The 19,065-nt window shown below is 32.4% G+C and overlaps 1 protein-coding gene across 1 annotated transcript; it reads right to left on the reverse strand.

Annotated features, from left to right (window-relative positions):
* Positions 1-206: 206 nt before the first annotated feature.
* LOC110112848 (E3 ubiquitin ligase BIG BROTHER-related) lies at positions 207-15,872 on the reverse strand. Its single transcript, XM_020845196.2, has 7 exons — positions 15,596-15,872; positions 15,192-15,486; positions 15,049-15,089; positions 6,474-6,515; positions 6,272-6,393; positions 4,730-4,838; positions 207-467 (listed from the first exon to the last, which is right to left on the reverse strand). The coding sequence occupies exons 1-7, from the start codon at positions 15,854-15,856 to the stop codon at positions 405-407; spliced, it is 933 nt and encodes a 310-aa protein (XP_020700855.1). The 5' UTR covers positions 15,857-15,872; the 3' UTR covers positions 207-404.
* Positions 15,873-19,065: the final 3,193 nt, after the last annotated feature.

The raw sequence follows: 19,065 nt of genomic DNA on the forward strand, positions 1-19,065 counted from the left end.
TTTAAATGCCATTTTGATGCGCTTTTACAAATATTCAACAAAAGGGTAGCAAATATACAATTATAAACGCATATTTGCTGTCTTTTTGCTGAGTATTTACAAAAGTAACAAATCTAGACGATTCTTGCAGTCCGATCTCCACACATAATAATTTCTCCTCTTATACCGCCATCCATGTCCTTCAAGATGCTAAAAGGCTAAGCACATGAAAATAGCTTATATCATTAAGCTAAGCATGAATGTAGAGGACAAAACAACAGTAAATGGCCGGCAAGTATAGTAATGGATAAGATATGCAAGCTTGTTTTGTCCCTTGTGTAGAATACAACACTTCTAATAAAAATTAAAAAAAAAACAAAGTAGCTCTACTACAGCTACCGTCAGAATACAAAGGCAAGACATCTTCACTCAACTTGGCCCTGGCTCTCGCACGAAGTCGATACCTCTGTACTGCAAACTGGGCAAACCTGTAGATCAACACAATAATGGCAGCATCCTCAGATTCAAATTATAAAAGAATATTCATGTTACCAGCTAATAACCCATCCTTCTCTACCAATAGCTTCTTAAAACGGAATTAACAAGAAATTACAGAGTCTACTTCTCCCAAACCAAGCTCTTAAAGTGCAATTTCAGGGTAAAACAAAAAATTCAGCTTTTCTGGTAAGTTCTTTGATTTAGGTTATGCAAAGATGATGTAACAGTCCAAACTCTTAAATATCGAGATATTGTCCACCTTGACCTAAGAGCCTCACGGTTTTGTCCTACTGGTGTAACTTACTAGAGGTCATCCATCTCAGAATTGCTCTAGGATGAACATGCTTAACTGTGAAGTTATTATTATTATTTTTTTTTGAAATTTCGGTCATTACACCAAAAGGCGCCTCGATGTTTAAGAGTTCGCTTTCTTTTACTTAAGGGTTTCACAGATGAATCTAGTAATTTTATTATCATCTGATTCTAGCCTTAAGCCCTTATTTCAAGTGCATTGCCTTTTAAACATTACATGATAATGAGATGGGGATAACAAAAATGAAATATCCTACTAATAGCTTTGTAGTACTGCAACATTATAATGCTAGCAGAAGCTAACAATAACAATACAAAACAAGAATAAGAGTTCTTGTTATATTTAAGCTAGATCATAGCTACTTAATTCTGACCGCCCATCATAAAATAATTTGCAATCAGCATACATATAACGATTTCTTTTTTTTTTAGTGTTCAACTAACTGATGCAAGATAATTTTAAAGATTACTGCTGCAGATCTAAGATGGTGGTAATTAATCATACATAATAATGATCCATAAATCAAACCAATGGCTTTCTGTATATCACTAGATGGTGGTAATTAATCAAGAAGATCAACAAGACACATCTCAAAATTCAAATAGCACTTGATTAATTTCCTCAAACACATAAGCTCACAAACACAACATCTTTTACTTCAATAGCTATAAAAAATCCCTTATTTTGCCTAACCCTAACTTTCAAAAGTATGTTGATTCAAATATGAAAATATTTCTAAAATTCACTAGGAGCGTTAAATTATTTTGCATTTAGCATAAAAGTATCCTCAATCCCATTACTCTTAAACAAATAAGTATTAGACTTTCCAAAATGAGTCACATTTAAGTCATAGAGTTATGATCTACTCAAAATGATATGAGCAACATGCATAAGCAGAGCATCACACATTATCAGTATATGTGGCAAGTTGAAAGGCCAACAAGCAACTATGTGTCACAATAATTACAATATGATCTATTCAACCTATTTTGTTTGCTTATGGGTGCGATTTAGTTTTCAAATTCATGCAATCAATAGCAAATTTACCAATAACATTCATGCAACTCTCATTATCAATAATGACTCTACAAAGTCTATCATTATGCTCAAAATATGTTTAAAAGATCTTTCCAACAAGTTCAACCTTAGGTATAGCAATGATGCATTGCGAAACATTCAAAGAATTTTCAAGCACAACTAATTAAAAATCATTAATCTCCTCATTGAATCCATGAATATCGTCCTTTAATAAATCTCATATAAATATGCAAATTTTTACTAGGACATTCATTTGCGAAGTGATCTATTTGATAACATTTCAATCAAGTTTTGACGTTAATTTTAGAGCCACGTATAGTGCCAATAGATTTTGTTTTCTTTGTTAATAGTATTGCTACTACAGATATAATAAATCTAGAATATTTAGCTCCATATTTTTGACAAAAAAGAGACGGTTCCAATGTATGCAGTAAGTTTTTTAGGTGCAAAAATCTCAGCATCTGCTCAAGTGAATAAATATGATGAAGGGCCATTTCTCATTTGATATCATATCTCAAATTAGACCTAAATCAATAGCGTATTCTTTTAAGAACATTATTTATTTTATATTGTAATAATACTTCAAATTTGTACATGGCTATATTTGTCTTTTAACTCTTTCAGTCCAGCCCAAGTAATTGTAGGTTATGTACCCAATCTTCCCTATCTTTTTTCAATACTCATCCATTACATTTTTTGCTTGCCTAGTTAATTTTAATTATGAATGTCTTACTTGAAACTCGCTGACATCATTTGTCATCCAAAAATGTTGTTCATATAAATTAATAACTAAAAAAATAATTCACAATATATTTTCTAATTGAATGTAGATGCCTCAATTGTACCCTTGTCATCATGCTATGTCAAAAATGTAATGTCAGTGATTGCCATAAACCTAATGATGTCTATATTGGTTTATTTCTCCAACAATAATTATCACCTAATAACGTGAATAGGTTCTTCAATATATCCAACTTCTGATTCATATCGTTGAAATGCATTTGTTTCCAAACGTTCAAACATCTTCACACATTTGGTTTTACTCGTGTAGTAATTCAACCATTTGGTTTTGAAAAGTTGTCAAAATTTCTATCCTTTGAAGTTTTTAATCAACCTTAAGCTATGATATCAAATTTGATGTAGGATGTCTTAAAATCTAGGGTTTACTGCTGTAAATCTAATAAGATGAGAAAAGGCACACACAAAAGCCAGATTTGCAATCAAACTTTAATTTAGGAAAATAGGTTACCTTTTTATCAAAATAAAGAAGGCACAAAAATCATACCAAATGATAATTTAATTAGCATCCAAAATTGAAACTGCGTAAGAAAGTTGGGATCGATAACAACGGAACAATAAATATTATCACCGTAATTAAAAAAAAAAACTAGTAGCAGATTTGACCAAATCCAAATCAGACAACAGAACCCATCACAAATTATGTGATGTAGATGAAAAAATTTGGATAAAAGTTCAACAAATAAAAGATCAAGGCCTCAAGTTGGTTCGAGAAGAAAGATTCCCCCGTAAATTGTCATCAACACTTGCAGTGCAAACAAAAAGTTTACATTCAACCAACCCGTATATTTGAGTAAAAATCTAGAATTTTGTTACGCATAAACTAAACCCCAAAATTGACAAGCTCTCAAGATCCCAAATTTTGGCTAAAAAATGGAAGTCTTGAGTCAACCAATCCTAAATTGAATAAAAACAGTAAGTCCAGACTAAATAAATACCGAATTCCGTCAATTGTAAAAGCTCCAAATTCTAGCTACAATGAAAATCAAGAACCAGCACACTCAGCAACGAAGGCAAAGTCCGGTTATAACCACAATGCTTGGGTTGCAAATCAATAGAACTTGCACATAAGGAAATTTAGCGGACCACATCAAAGAATAAAGCAACCATATATCAGCCGCAATTCACACCCACAGAAGGAAATGAATCAAGCACATGTAGCAGTGAAGGAGACACACACCATCATCAAATCAGTGACATTATCTACAATAGCCAGCAATATTATTCAACAATTATAGAGAAGAAATCATCATGTGCTCAGTGACAAACTACAAATTAGGTAAAAGGAACCAGCAGCTGAACTGAACTAAATCAATACAGATATTAGAGAGCACAACCCGTTTAAAAATCATTATCATGGGCATATTTAAATCACAATAAACAAATAAAAATCAAAACTATTTAAAAAACAACTATAGTAACCTTGAAACTTAGAATGACAATGTGCTCCCCAAAACTCAGAAATCATGTGCATTTGGCAAGTATAATCCTTCATATTTTTCCATCACTAATACAAGTGCAAAGGTTATGGAGGTATATATTTACAAAAAAAAAGCATTTAAAATATGTTATTCTACTTATATATAGACGAGCATGTCAACAATCAAAAATAGGGTTTGATGTGCTTCGATGTAGCTGCATTAGTTGAAATCTGAGTATATTTTTCAAAGTCTGAATAATACACCATGCAGAATAAAATGCAGCAAATATGTGTATAAGGGTCAAAAGTTCACTCAAACATCTAAATATTAACAAAACTAAAGGATATTAAGATTTCACAAAGAAAAGAATTTCACATCTGGTATAAGTTTAAATATAGGATATCGCATTCAGATTTTAGAAAGGAGACGAGCAACATATGTGCACATATCCAGTTAATTCACAACCCTAAATGCAGTCAAGTAAATGATATTTTAAACATGGCTTGAAAACTAGCAATCAAATCAAATTTCTAAGCTATAGTAAATAGATTAATGAAGGAAAACACAAAAGGATCCTGTTAAATAGAACAAAAAAATAGATTATGAAAACAAAATCATATTTCCACACACAAGCCCACATACATAAACCCTTATACGTGACCTTCACAAACAACCCAATTACCTTGTTTATTTGAAGCCACTTGTTTATGCACTCTGTGTGGTATTTATGCTTGCATGAAAGCACAACTAATAAATCACCATCCTCAAAGTCCAACCGACAAATGACACACCTGGGCATACAAACAGATCAGAACCAACAGCTATTTATAATATGAAATTATGAATAACCTCAACAATTCTGATTCAGGCTTCTCATTCAAAGAAGATGAAAACAGAACAAATTAAAATATGCTTTTATTATGAAATAAAAGATTAAGAAACATCAAAATATCAAAATGATAATTTAAATGACAGGTTTAAATTCTCTTCTGTGAAATAACAAGTCACTTTCCAATAGTAGCTTTTATCCAACTATTTTCCTATATAAATTCAATATAGACTCATCCGTATAGGTTTTTTTTATTTTTCCAGAACGCCAAACTACAAAGATTGACTTCAAATAAACAAGGTAGATGAATACAAAGATAAATTTGTGGATGAAATCTTAAAAAACCACAAGTCGCTTTATTGTTCCAGAAAAAGGAAGGAGAATGAATGGGAAAAAGAGGACTTCAATTTCTAGACTTTCTTTCTTATCAATTTATGGGTGATACTTGTATTATGAAATAAAAGATGACAAAACATCAAAATATCAAAATGATAATTTAAAATGACAGGTTTAAATTCTCTTCTGTGAAATAACAAGCCACTTTCGAATAGTAGCTTATATCCAACTATTTTTCATATATAAATTCAACACAGACTCATTCGTATAAGTTTTTTTTTCCAGAACAACACCAAACTACACAAGATAGATTTGTGGTTTTTTAAGATTTCATCCTTTCATTGATCATTGATGGAAGCACTATAGAACCAAATTGTTATTTCTCCTGCTGCAAAGAGAAAATAAAACTTTTATTTCAAGCATGGTTTCTCAATATACTTTCATTATAGAATGGGATATTCCTAGTTCCACTGTTGGAATAGAGAATGAATACAAAAAAGTGGTTTCCATTTCTAGCTCATTTTTTATTTATTAAATTCCTAGAAGAAAAAACTGGGAAATTGTCTTTTTAAGCCCCTCAAGGAGCACTCTCGATATATTTCCTTGATTTTAGAAGAATAGTGTTTTATTGTTCGAGAGAAAGAAAGGAGAATGAATGGGAAAAAGAGGAATTCAATTTCCAGTCTTTATTTCTAATCAATTTATGGGCATTAAAAAACAGAGAATATTTTTATTTTGACTCCTAAAAGATATACTCAGAAATACAAGTCATAGGATAATTTAGAATACCAATGGTTATGTAATTTCTTGTAATTGGTGTATTTCACATAATAAGGACTAAAGTCAAACACATGAGCATGGTCAGCTGTACAGTTCAATAGAAAAATTAAAGAAGAATAAGAATTGTTTATCTTAGAAGTCCATTGGAAGGCTGTTAGACCTTAGAAGAACAAGCGCATGCACAACTACGCATTGAACAACTTCTCATGAGTAATAGAAATAAAAAAATTAAAAATACAAAAGCTTCTTGTGCTCTATTCTTCCAAGAAGTGAACTTACTGATCGCTATTGCAATCCTCTCCAATGCGAGCCTTATAGCACACTGACGGCAAGGAAGCTATAGTATCCATAGAAAGACCTCTGTTCTCAGTTCCGACAACCTCACCCAATGCAACAAGCTCCTGTAGTATTAGACATATATCAAAGATTATATGTGGTCTTATATTTTGATTAATAAATGATGCGACGAAACTAGTTTTACCTCATATGATAGCTCATCAGGATCAACCTCTCTCCATGCATCCTGATATTTTAAAATACGATAGGATAAAAGGCTCTATAATCCAAGATTAATCTGAAATATGAGACAAATCTAATGTTTTTCCAAAGATTGACACTGCAGAATGCACATTTAACTATTTTTTAATATGAGATTTTATTTTTTTCAAAGCTAGACGTGAGCTATTGTATTGACTTCCAGAACCTTTTTGATGTAGGAACTTTTAGTGTCCACAATTTATTAATGTAAATCTAGGATGAGAAGCATAAAGAAACACACAAAAAAAAACTAAAATTAACAGTTTTGTCAGCTATGAATTTACACTTTTGATGTAAATTAAAAAACATACTTTATTCATTCGGATCAATAATTTAAAAGTCGCCAAAATAAAAAATTCAACAACAAATCTGAAAACAACAATGAAATTCTACAAAATAAATCCAACTAATATCAAAAAACTTGACAAATCTTATTTATGCATACAACCCAAAAATTAAATATTTTACAGAAAGGAACATTAATAAAAATCGCCAAAGGAAAGATCAAGTACTCATGTCGGTGCAAGGAGACTAGCCCCAAAAGTCGATCAAGACTTGCAATCGCTCAAAAAATCCAATCCAACAACACACATAAGAATTAGAGGAACCAAAATTAATTCAACAATTTCTAAAGTTCGCAATTGATCTAAACAAATAACTTCTTGAAATCTGTCAAGAGCTAAGTAATGTAAGTTTCAATTCAACGCAATTGAATTCTAGCAAGAATAAATTTCCAATCTTAGTTTCAGCAAAACAGTAAATTTCCAACGTTAAAATAAAGTTTCAAAAATTCCCAATTTTTCCCTGCTGCAATAAAATGATGAGAGGAAACAAAAACAAATCACCAATCATAGCTAAAATACTGGGAAAGAAGCAATCATAGAAGGAAGCGATAAAAAGTGAAACAACCACATAAGGAAACACCAAGGAGGGAAATGCTCACATACAATTACACTGCCCACTAGAAAAGTCACATATGGAAAGCTAATTCGAGGAAACAACTTGATGCATGACAACAATGCTTTTAACTGTATGCGATAAGAACTTGCACGATTTCTTGATAAAAATAATTATAATTAAAACTAACAGAAATTTAAACGACAAAATAAAACATAAGAGGGGTGGTTATGCTTAGGCCAAGTCACATGTCAAACACTTGGATTATCAAAATAACTTAGAATTTCAACATGCGAATTAAGTAGCTCTCAACAAAAATATTTAATCTAACAATAAGAGAGCAACATAGAAAGCACACTCAATCCTACGTTTACTAAGTGATGTAGGCAGGGAAGGGGTCAAAACAAAATCCTAAATTTTGGTCTTGACTATTCTTGGACTTGCTAGCTCATTAATTCTTTGAGCTGAAATTTAACTCATTATGAGCTGTTTTTAGTTCATTTATTGAACTAAAATGGTAGCTCATTATTATGTGGAATTGGCCATTTCCCTTCCCCATACTACCTTCTCGTTTTCCTCCTTGTCTCCCCGGTTTATCTTGAGCTTTTGTTGTTCCTATGCTGTGGCCCTTTGTTTCCTGTGCTGGGTGAATTTCCCGTGTCTTTTCCCCTTTGGTTCTGCCGCTGGCTGCTTGATTCTGCCGCTGGCTGCTTGATTCTGCCGCTGGCTGCTTGGTTCTGCCGCTAACTGCTTGGTTCTGTGGCTTTTCTGCTTGGTTCCGTGGCTTTTCTGATTGGTTCCTGCAGCTTTTCTTCTCTGTTTTGTTGTACCATTTGGGGACTGATGTGGTGACTGTTTGGCTGCCTCTTTGGTCCTATAAATAGGAGATGTTTGAGATAATATAGAGAGGTTATGATGATAATTTTTGGATAAAAATCTGAGAGGTTTTTTTGGAAAGGCTTGAGAGCTTTGTCCACTTCTTCTTCTTCTCTATCTTGGGATAACTTGCGAGTTACTCCTATCCTTCGTCTTGGCTTCTAATCTATTCTTCTATCTGCAAGTTCCCTTCCACTTGTATCCTTCTTCTAAATGAAAGAAAAACATCTTTAGGTTGTTTTAAGTTTGGTCTTGAAGGTTGTAAGTGTTTCTTTATGTTTGTATGTGTTCTTTTTATATGTTTTGAAATGTAAGAGTTTGTTTTAAAGTTTCTAAAATTGTCTCTTCTTAGCTGTATTTTCTTATCCCATGTATGTTTTTGTAATCAAAAATTTGGGGCCCTCTCCCAAATTTTTGATTGCATCACTAAGCTTAGGCAGAAGGCGAAGCACGATTCCTCGCAACTCGATCACCATCTACAAGATTAGTGGATTAGGAAGATAATTAAAAAAGAGAAGAATTTAACCCTTGTCGAGGCCCGGAAACAATTGAAAGGTTGACGGTGTTTGTCGTAGCTTCCTTTGAAGGTTCAACCAAAGAGAAGAAGTTTCTCTCTAGAGTTGAAATGTTGAGAATGATCATCGTTACTTTCCTTGAAGGCTCAACTAGAGAGGAAGTTCTCTCAAGAGCTGAAATGTTGAAGATAATAGTTGCTACTTCCCTTGAAGGCTCCTATTGAAAGAGAGGGGCTTATCTTGAAAATTACCAAGGGGAAGAGGGGAGAGGTGGCCGGCCATGGGTGGGATCATAGAAGAGAATTTAGCTTCAAAATTTAGAAGAGTGGAGGGAAATCAAGCAAATGTTTCCCCAAATAATCCTTTTAGTTTGGAAAGGATTAAGATGTATTTAGGAAAGGGTGGGGCGGCTAGGAGAGAGGGAAAGGTGTTTGAAATCTTCTCAAAAGAGGGGTTAGTAAATATGAAAGAAATCAAGAGGGGTTAATTTATTTTTTATTTTTTTTTTGGGGGGGGGGTCCTTCCATAGGAGGCAGAGGGATGTAGGGAGAGCCTTTAATGTTGTTTGATTTGGATTTAAATAATAGGAAAGGTAAATTTAAATCCAATTGAATTTTAAATTCAAATAGGATTTAATTTATAAAACTTTCCAAAAATAGATCTCATAATTTAGGAAAGTTTTCAAATTCAAATTAAATTTCCTTTTTCTAGGAAGGCCAACTTGGAAAGGTTTGAACACAAACCAAGAGGGGAAAACACAAGGGGGGCCGGCGGCTTAATGGGCTAGGGAGGGGCTTTAAGGAAGCTTTTAATGCTTCCTTAAATTAGGGAATCAAAATTGGGATGAGATATTTCATCCTAATTTAACTTAAAATCAATAGGAAAGATTTGGGAACTTTCCTAAAATAAGAATGATATTTTAGGTAACTTTTCAATTTCAAATAAATTTGAATTTTGCAAAGTCATTGAGTTACCTAAATTATTCAAAAATGGAGTACTCATAAGCAATGATGGAGAGGAAGCCAAGTGGGGGGCCGACGGCTTATGTGGTGACCGTGGATGGTGGTGGAGGCAAGGAAGGAGGGATCGGAAGGGGTGGAGATGGGAAAATTAGCCGAAGGTGAGAGTGGGGCTAATATGGCCGGCGGCTTGGGCGGTGAAAGGGACGGTGGGCCAGTGGTGTAGGGTGGGGGAACGAGGTAAAGATGAAATAATAGAACGAACCACAAACCCGACCGTCTCCAAGGTTGGCGGGATATCCGATTTCCCTCTCCTAGGGATTTCTTTCTTCAAAAACTCCCAAGGTCTCACAAAGAACTCAAGCAATGGGAAAATTTTTATCATTCAATCATTAAGCAACAAAAGAAAACATAAGGGCTATATATAATGATTGGTTACGGAGGGACCGTTTCATTTTTGTAGGTTGGTCTGGCCTATTGCTCTTTCCTTGTGCTTATTTCGCATTAGGGGGTTGGTTCACATGTACAACTTTTGTAACTTCGTACAAAGGACTCAAGAAATAAAAGACGACAACGCCCTTTGGGCTTACACACGACCTCCCTTAAGTAAGGGGTAAAAGTGAAAAAGATAACAAAACAAATGCAACATAACATAACATAAAATAATAAAAAACAAATACATAATACGACTCAGAAATACATCGACTCAATCCTGGTCGTAGATTGACGACCACGTCTCTGATAGACTTTCCAAGCTCTGATGTCCCCATCACAACTGCTATGGGGAACTCAAATATAGCTATAGTACAAATAAGAGAGGCCCTTGAATTTTTGTATTGAAAGTAACTGAGTGAAAATATTCTACATTAATCTACCTGAATAGAAAAAATTTTGATTCTGACAAATTGAGATTTGAATATGTTATGTAAATATGGTGGTGAAATGCTCCCTACAAAGTAATTAGTAAATCATCAAAACTAGATTTGTCATCTCAAATCACAAGGTGCCCACGATATCTACCATCAGAAAAGCACCTTTTAGCGCCTTTGTACGAATATAGCTATAGTACAAATAAGAGAGGCACCTTCACCAAGTTGATAAGCGTCTCTAGTTAATGCATTTTTATCTTCAGCACTTCCCAAAAATCAATTATCCTTTTAATTATTTATTATCTTTTTCTTAAATTATGTGGTGCAAATTTTGTTAAATGCTAGTAAGTTATATAGCTTTTCTTCCATTATCTTCACCATTACTTAATTTTGATTTTTTTTTTATTTTGAGTAAGATTCTAGATATTAATATTTTGTCTGTGGAGGCTAATGTTATGTGGAAAAAAATAACTAGTTGTATTAAGAATTTTGCAAAGAACATGCTTGGAGTATCAAAAGAAAAAGCTCCTAATAGTAAAAAATAGTTGGTTGTGGAATAAAAAAAGTGTAAGAAAATAGTTAAAATAAAAAGCTTTGTGATAAAAATTGATTTAGATATAACTTTGAAAATTGGAAAATATATAAAAAATGCCCGTAAGGAATCTAAAAAAACAATATGTGATCCAAAGATTTTAGCTTTTAATGATTTATATAATATATTAGATATTAAGGAGGACAAGAAACATATGTATAAATTAGTCAAACAAATAGGTAGGAGAAGTAAGAATTTAGTTCAAATGAAGTGAATTAAGGATGAAAATCCAAAAGTGCTTTTATTATAATAGAATATTCAACAAAGGTGAATGAGATATTTTGCTAAGCTTTTCAATGAAGATTATGAAAATGATTGACTTTAGCAACCTTAAAACTCTAAATAAACATAGAGATTTTTATTTTTATCGATGTATTAGTAAAACTGAATTTAGAGAAGCTTTAAAAAAAATGAAGTGCGGAAAAGCTATTAGACTTGATGATATTTCAATAGAGGTGTGAAAATGCTTAGTGGATGAAGGAATTTCATGGATTACTAAACTTTTTAATATTATTTTAAAGACAAAAAAGATGTCATATAAGTGGAGGAGTGCGTTGATTTCAATTTTTAAGAATAAAAGTGATGCAAATATTGTGTGAATTATAGAGGAATTAAGTTAATGTGTCATACAGTCATACTTTAAAACAATGGAAGAGAATTATGGAGCATAGGTTACATCGCGATATCAATGTTTCTCAAAATCAATGTGGATTCATGTCGGGTATGTCTACTATGGAAGATATAATTTATTGAGATGTTTGATGGAGAAGTATAAAAAGAATAAGGATGATCTACATATGATATTTATTGATTTAGAGAAAGCATATAATAAAGTTCATAGAGAGAAGTGTTATGGAGAGTTCTAGAAAACAAAGTGATTAATAATGCTTATATTCAATTCAATAAGGATATGTAGAGTTGTTACTTGTGCTCAAACACAAGGTGGTTTGACCAAATATTTTCCTATTTCAGTTTGATTACATCAAGGATCAGCCTTAAGCCCATATCTTTTTGCTTTAGTCATGGATGTTCTTAATAGACATTTGCAAGAGGTTGTACCGTGATGTATGCTCTTCATTGATAACATTCTTCTTGTTGATAAGAATAGAGGAGTTGAAGGTAAACATGAATTATGGAGGTCAACCTTAGAGTCTAAATATTTTCATTTGAATAAATATAAAACCGAATATATGGAGTATAATTTTAGTAGTAATAGATCTAGTGGGAGATTGTGACTTTGGGCAATCAAGTCATTAATAGTATTACATGTTTTAGATATATTGGGTTAATTGTTCAGAGTGATGATGAAATAGATGGGAATATCATTAGTAGAATTCAAGTTGGATGATTGAAGTGGAGGAATGCATCAGACTTCTTGTGTGATAGAAAAATTCTCCTCAAACTTAAGAAAAAATTCTATACGATGGCGGTGAGACTTGCAATGCTTTATGGTGCAGAATGTTGGCCATTAAAAGAGAAGCATAATATTACGTTAAATGTTACAGAGATGACGATGCTCAGGTGGATGAGTGGCTTCACTCTTAGAAAAAGGACATGAAACGAGCATACATTTGAAAAAGATGGAGTAGCTCCACTGGAAGATAATATTAGAGAGAGCCGCCTAAAATGGTTTGGTCACATAAAACTGCGGCCTTCTGATGACCCGGTTAAGAGAGTAAATGTATTAGATTTGTCTTATGTTAAGAAAGGTAGAGGTATACCTAAAAAGACTTTGTTAGAAAATATTAGAAATGACATTTTTTTTATTGTATTTAAATGAGAATTTGACTTTTAACATGACACAATGGAGAAAAAGGATTCATGTAGCCAACCTAGCGTATTCGGATAAAGGATTGATGTTGTTGTTGTTATTGTTTGAGTTTGTACTTGCATCACATCGGGCAACATGTCATCCTCCTTATTTTTGTTCAAACTTTAGCTAGTTTTTTCTCAATTTTGGGCATGCATTTTGACACCTGATTTGTATAGGTAATAGTAAAATTAATAAACTTATATAATATCTTATATTATTCTTATCTTCAAATGCATCTTATCTAATTGAATCATGTACTTGATCAATTTTGATAACCATATAAGTTCTTATTTTTGGCATAAGCATCATGAGAGATTAGATACTAATCTATTGCATTACTACATCAAGCACTAATTAATTGTAAGTGCTGGCCATCTTAAGCCATCAACCATGAATAGGTGATAGGTCTCATTATTTTATATTATGTATATGCCTTTGTTTTCAATTTATTTTAACTATCAAAACTTTGCCTGAAAGGTCACACCTCAAGGAGATTTTAAATGCTAGAAAATAAATTTTCCTCATTCAAATATGGAACCCTACTAAAATTGCTATACTGAATAGTTGCTTGACTCCATTGAAGTGCATTTCAAAGATTCAAGTATTACATTTTTATGAGACAACAATAATTCATAATTTAGAAGAATAATTAGCTGAATTTCAAGTGACAATTTCATGTTAAGCTTTGCACTCTTAACTCTCCATCATGTGATGTGAAAAACAAATGAGGTCAATGCAGCCACTTAACTTCAAAAAATGAGGTTCAATTACTCTAAAAAGCATTACAATTTTACATTAAGCTCAATTTACTATTAAACAACCACCTAACTTCCAACTTTTTAGGCGTTCTATTTAATTCACACCCTTCTTTCTCAACACAAACAAACTAGACAAATGACATTTACTCATAGCATTAGACTTCATATGGTACTGCTTCCGCTTTGCTTGTGTCATATTTTGGTTAGTGTAGAATACCAGATGAATCTTTAGATTATGCCTCGTTCTAATTTTGTTTTGAAACTAGATAATACAACATAGTATGAGTATAAAATGGAGAAAAGGAAAAAGGTATCATGTAAGAAAGTATGACAGTACATCATTATATGCAGAAAATCATTTTGGCCCTGGTACTTTTAAGGAAAGCCCTGTGAAATCCAGCAAGTAAGCAAATCCCATCCAGCACTTGCTTTCTGTATAACTTTCCTAGAAGCATGTGAATGACAAATGCTTAGCACCAGTGACTTTCCAGGTACAGGCAGCAAAACACCATACATTCTAGCATCAAGAATTCGCTTCTATTCATACAGTATTATAAAAAAAAGATGCCTTTTCACCAATAATTATGGTAAAAAAATTAACAAGACCAGCAACAGAGACAAATAACCATCAATTTGTAAATCATGAACCAATACAGCAAAGACCACAATTCTTTCCGGTATGGAAATCTTGAAATTTTCATAATTGTATCCTTCAGTCATTCCTATATCTCTATTCTTGATGTGAAATCAACTTGACCAGAACATGAAATGCATTACTGCTGTAGATGGTGCAGGATTTATTATTTTGATTGAAAAAAAAATGATATTTTTCAATGTAATGATATAATTTTAGATTTTTAAGACTCAATTTTGAGTTAGCTTCAGTTAACTACATGGAATTAAAGATAAAGGGGTAAATCAACCAGATTTTTTTTCCGCTTTGAATATGAGGTGATTAAAACTTATATTCATAATAAAATGCCAATATTACCAACTCAGTAATAATTAAATTGGTAAATGGATCTAAAAACGCCTTTGAGGAGACAGCCTTTGACATTTACATTTATGATAGGATAAGGAAGTCAATTAGTTTCTTGAGGTTTCTGTTTCTTGGTTTAAAGTTCTAAATCAACAAATTCAGAATAATTACAAAAAACAAATGCATGCAAGGCAATCAGTTAGCAGGAATTAGTACCACACAACAATAAAATAAAATAACAAAAAAAAAACGCATTCTTACCTGATCGTGGCCCTCATGATTCCCGTTTGCTGCAACACCCCCTAATTATCCCCCCCAAAAAAAAACCAGGGTTCAAACGATCAGTTAAACTAATACAGAATAAAAAACCACGGGAAATAGGAACATGAACAAGAAAACCTTACAATCATTTAATCCGGCAAGAGCCATCAACCGAACGGCAACATCACGTTCCTCGGCATCTTGAAGGGCCCTTGCATATGCCTCGTCGTTGTCAAAATCTTCTGGATTAATGCCACTCTCATTAGCATCGAAAGCATCCTCCCCATAATCACTACCCTCCACACTACCGTGTTCATCATAAGTCTCCTCCGGGTCCCCATCCAATTGTTCTTCCTCGTCCTCATAGCTGCCGCCATCCGAACTCACATAATCACTGCCTTCACCACCGTTCATCCTCAGCAACATGTACGCCCGTTCCTGATCGAATTCACGAAAAGCCGACATCCTAAAAAACCTAGCTCCAACACCTGGCCCGCCAGGCCGCCATATCATAAGAATAGTAGCATATGTGATCGGAATCCTTTACCTGCTCCTGAAGAGCCCGAGCGAGGGCAAGGTCAGCGTCGACTTGGCTGAGGCTGGTGAAGGGAGTTCTACTAGGCACACGGGGTGCCATCTCGGGGATAGATCCGCCATCCGTCGAAGCCGTAGAGTCGATGCTAGTGTTGGAATTAGGGTTTTCGCTGGGAGCTTTTTCTATGGCGCCGCTGGTTTCTTTTGAGTCCGCCATGTCGCGAGGCAGGAGAGATAAGAGCTGTGAGACTGCAAGCTGCGGGTAAAACGGCATATTTAAAAAGTAATAAATCGAGCTGAACAAGGAAAGGAAAGACGCTCCGAATTGAGAAAAACAAAAACAAAAGAATATATTTATATATTAATTTTTTGAAAAATTTACATACATACCATTTTATAACATTTTATTTACATATATAGCACTTAAAATTTTAATATTACATGCATATCACTTTATATTATTTTAATATCAAATATATCACTTATATTTCTTTCCTACCACTCATATATTTCATTTCTGCCACTCATATTTGATATGAAAATGAACTATGGGTGGTATGTATATAATATTAATTTTTTAGGTGTTAAATATATAAATAGAATAGTATTAAATGGTATGTATGTAAATCTCCCTTTTTTTTATTGGATAAATATATCTGTAATTTTATTTAAATTAAAATAATTTTTTTACTCTTCTATAGAAAAAATAACATCTCACCCTTGTACACATTTTCTTCATTAAGATCCTTCATCTAAATATGACAAAATATTTATGGTACAAAAAAGTATTTTTATTGAATATTTTGTTAGTATTTTGGTTCATTTTTACTTATCTTATTTTCTACGTTCAATTTAATCTTATATTAGTCTTATAAGTAGAGAGGTGTGCTCTCTTATTTCGTGCCCCCTCCATTCGTTCTCTTGGAGCAGACATCTAAGAAGAGCATGTAATCAAGAAGATTTTCTCTCTCTAAGAAATCCCAACATATTTCATAGATCTTATATAAAATAATAAAGACGGTAAGAACTATGTTAATCTGAAATTAGAGGTGATGTATCACTTTGATGGAGGAAAGTCCACAATTTCAATTCTTCAAACTGTCCTACTAACAAACGCATTATCTTACTTTTTTGTTGAATGATATATCATTATTTCTTCAACATCAATCTTTCATATGTATGTTTATTGCTCCCAAAAAGATTTCAATTGTGATTTCTTTGTGCAATGAGGATGTTGCAAAGTCAATCAATTCATCATATTTTGCTAATATAGACATACCTCTTGCAAAAGTAGTTGATGATGTTAACACACAACATGCAAAGTAGGTGATGTTGTAGATATAAATGTTTCATATGATAGTGGCTCAATGCATGCTCTAATAATAAAGCATACATTGAATATTACAACCCTAATTTATGATCAACCTAAAATTAATAAAAGGGTGAGGGTGCTTGATTATTTATGTACTTTATGGCTAAAAGTAGCAATTCAAGATATCAAAAACACGTGAATAATTGTTATCATACAAGAGTCAATGCATGAAAGTACGTCCAATTCAATAGACATTAATATAATGGCATCATGCTTGAGTTTAAGGGCAACATTTGGGAGTAAAAAAAAAAGTTAAAATGGATGAACATATCCGTGTAATGAAAAATAATTTTCAATTCAAGATGAAGAAACCAAGTAAAAAAGTATACTATATTATCTTCACTTCAGAGAGATGCTCATAAAGCATACAAGTTACAATATTGATGAGCTCAAACATATTTGAGAACATGAGCATTGAATCAAAACACGCTTGTACTTTTGATGTTATATCAAACAATCGCCAACAAGTTTAGTCATAACTCATTAAATATATGGTAAATAAGAAGCTCATTAGATATGATCCTAGTATGATCCAAAGATGATCATATTAGATGTGAAGTAACTGAAGTTGGACTATGACATTGATTTATATTATAAGAAGGCTTAATGATCTTGTGAGAAAGACATCGCTTATGTAAAAGGTTCCTATGAAGTTTCATGTCAAAAGTTATTATTTCTTCTGGCTTTGCTACACTAGAAAAAGTTAAAGGACAAGTGTAGATCTTTTACCTTGACCATGAAGGGTGTTTCAAGTATGTTTACTTTTATTGAGATGTTTGTGTTCAAGGCTTCAAAAATATATATTGTCTAATGCTAAGTGTTGATGGGCACTTTTGAATACATGTCTTGAACCTGCTTTGCTTAGGACAGTAGGACCATAATTCTTAGATTTATACAATGATAACTATGGTAATTGACTAAAAAATAATGTGTTGTAGATGTATTTCATTACTAGGGGAGCTAGTATATATAATAGAAAATATAATGTTTATCTTTAATATACATAATAATATCACTAATATTTTACCTACCATTTTTTAGGCAGGTTATTGAGCTTGCACTCTTATGGTCATAATGAATGTCATGATGAAGTTCAAAACTAATAATTTTTATAAGGAATATCCCTTGACTTTAAATGCTTATAGAAGAGTTGTGCCTTAATAGGAATTTCGATACAATAACTTTTAGGAATCTAATCAAAACTACTTATATATAGATAATGAAGTTATCTTGTAGTGGGCTTATGCTTTCTTCCATAGAATATAGCTTGATGATAATTAATATTTCAAAAAGTTTGCTAATTACTGACTTAATTGAAGTTTATAGCAGGAGGGCGGCGTCCATTTCTCTTTTTCTTAAGGAGTGGTTTTGTATTCAGAGTAAAGTACATTTTTGGTTATGTGGGGGAAGCGAAAGAATGCTTAGGATTGATTAAATGAAAGGCAAAAATTTTTGAGTCCCAAAGGTGCAAATATCTCAACAATACTCAAAATAACTATTAATGTCAAATAATAATACTTTAATTAAATATAGAAGAATTTTGTTAGAGGTGGCATTATGCATGCATCAACATAACATGGGGAATGTATATCGCCCATAGTTATCCAAGTGAAGTTATTCATGCACTCAATCATGACTAACATTTGAAGTTTTTGGGTACATAACGCATGACAGAAGTGATATTTGTATGCAACCTTGGATGAATAAAATAACTTTTATCGAAGGGTGAAAACCAATGGAAAACTCTTGTAAGAATAGCTAAAAAACAATTATGACTCTGTCTGTACATATTAATTTAACTTACACTATACATTACTAATGGGTACTATATTATATATACTATTAATATATAATATCATATATATAATATTGGAGTTTATTTAATTATTAATATACAATATATTTTGCCATTGTTTTTCTTATTTATATAATATAATCTTATAAATTTATTACATATTATAATATATATTTACATTGTTCACAACGTCGACTAATTTTTCCGGAAAATAAATAAATGTTTAACAACACATATCTAAATTTTAATAAGAATTAACATTAATATTAGTCATCAATAAATTTAAAATATAGTTTTTTTTTTTTTTTAACGCTTA

This window comes from Dendrobium catenatum, unplaced genomic scaffold, assembly GCF_001605985.2.
Source record: "Dendrobium catenatum unplaced genomic scaffold, ASM160598v2 original_scaffold_27042, whole genome shotgun sequence".
Taxonomy (NCBI): Eukaryota; Viridiplantae; Streptophyta; class Magnoliopsida; order Asparagales; family Orchidaceae; genus Dendrobium; species Dendrobium catenatum.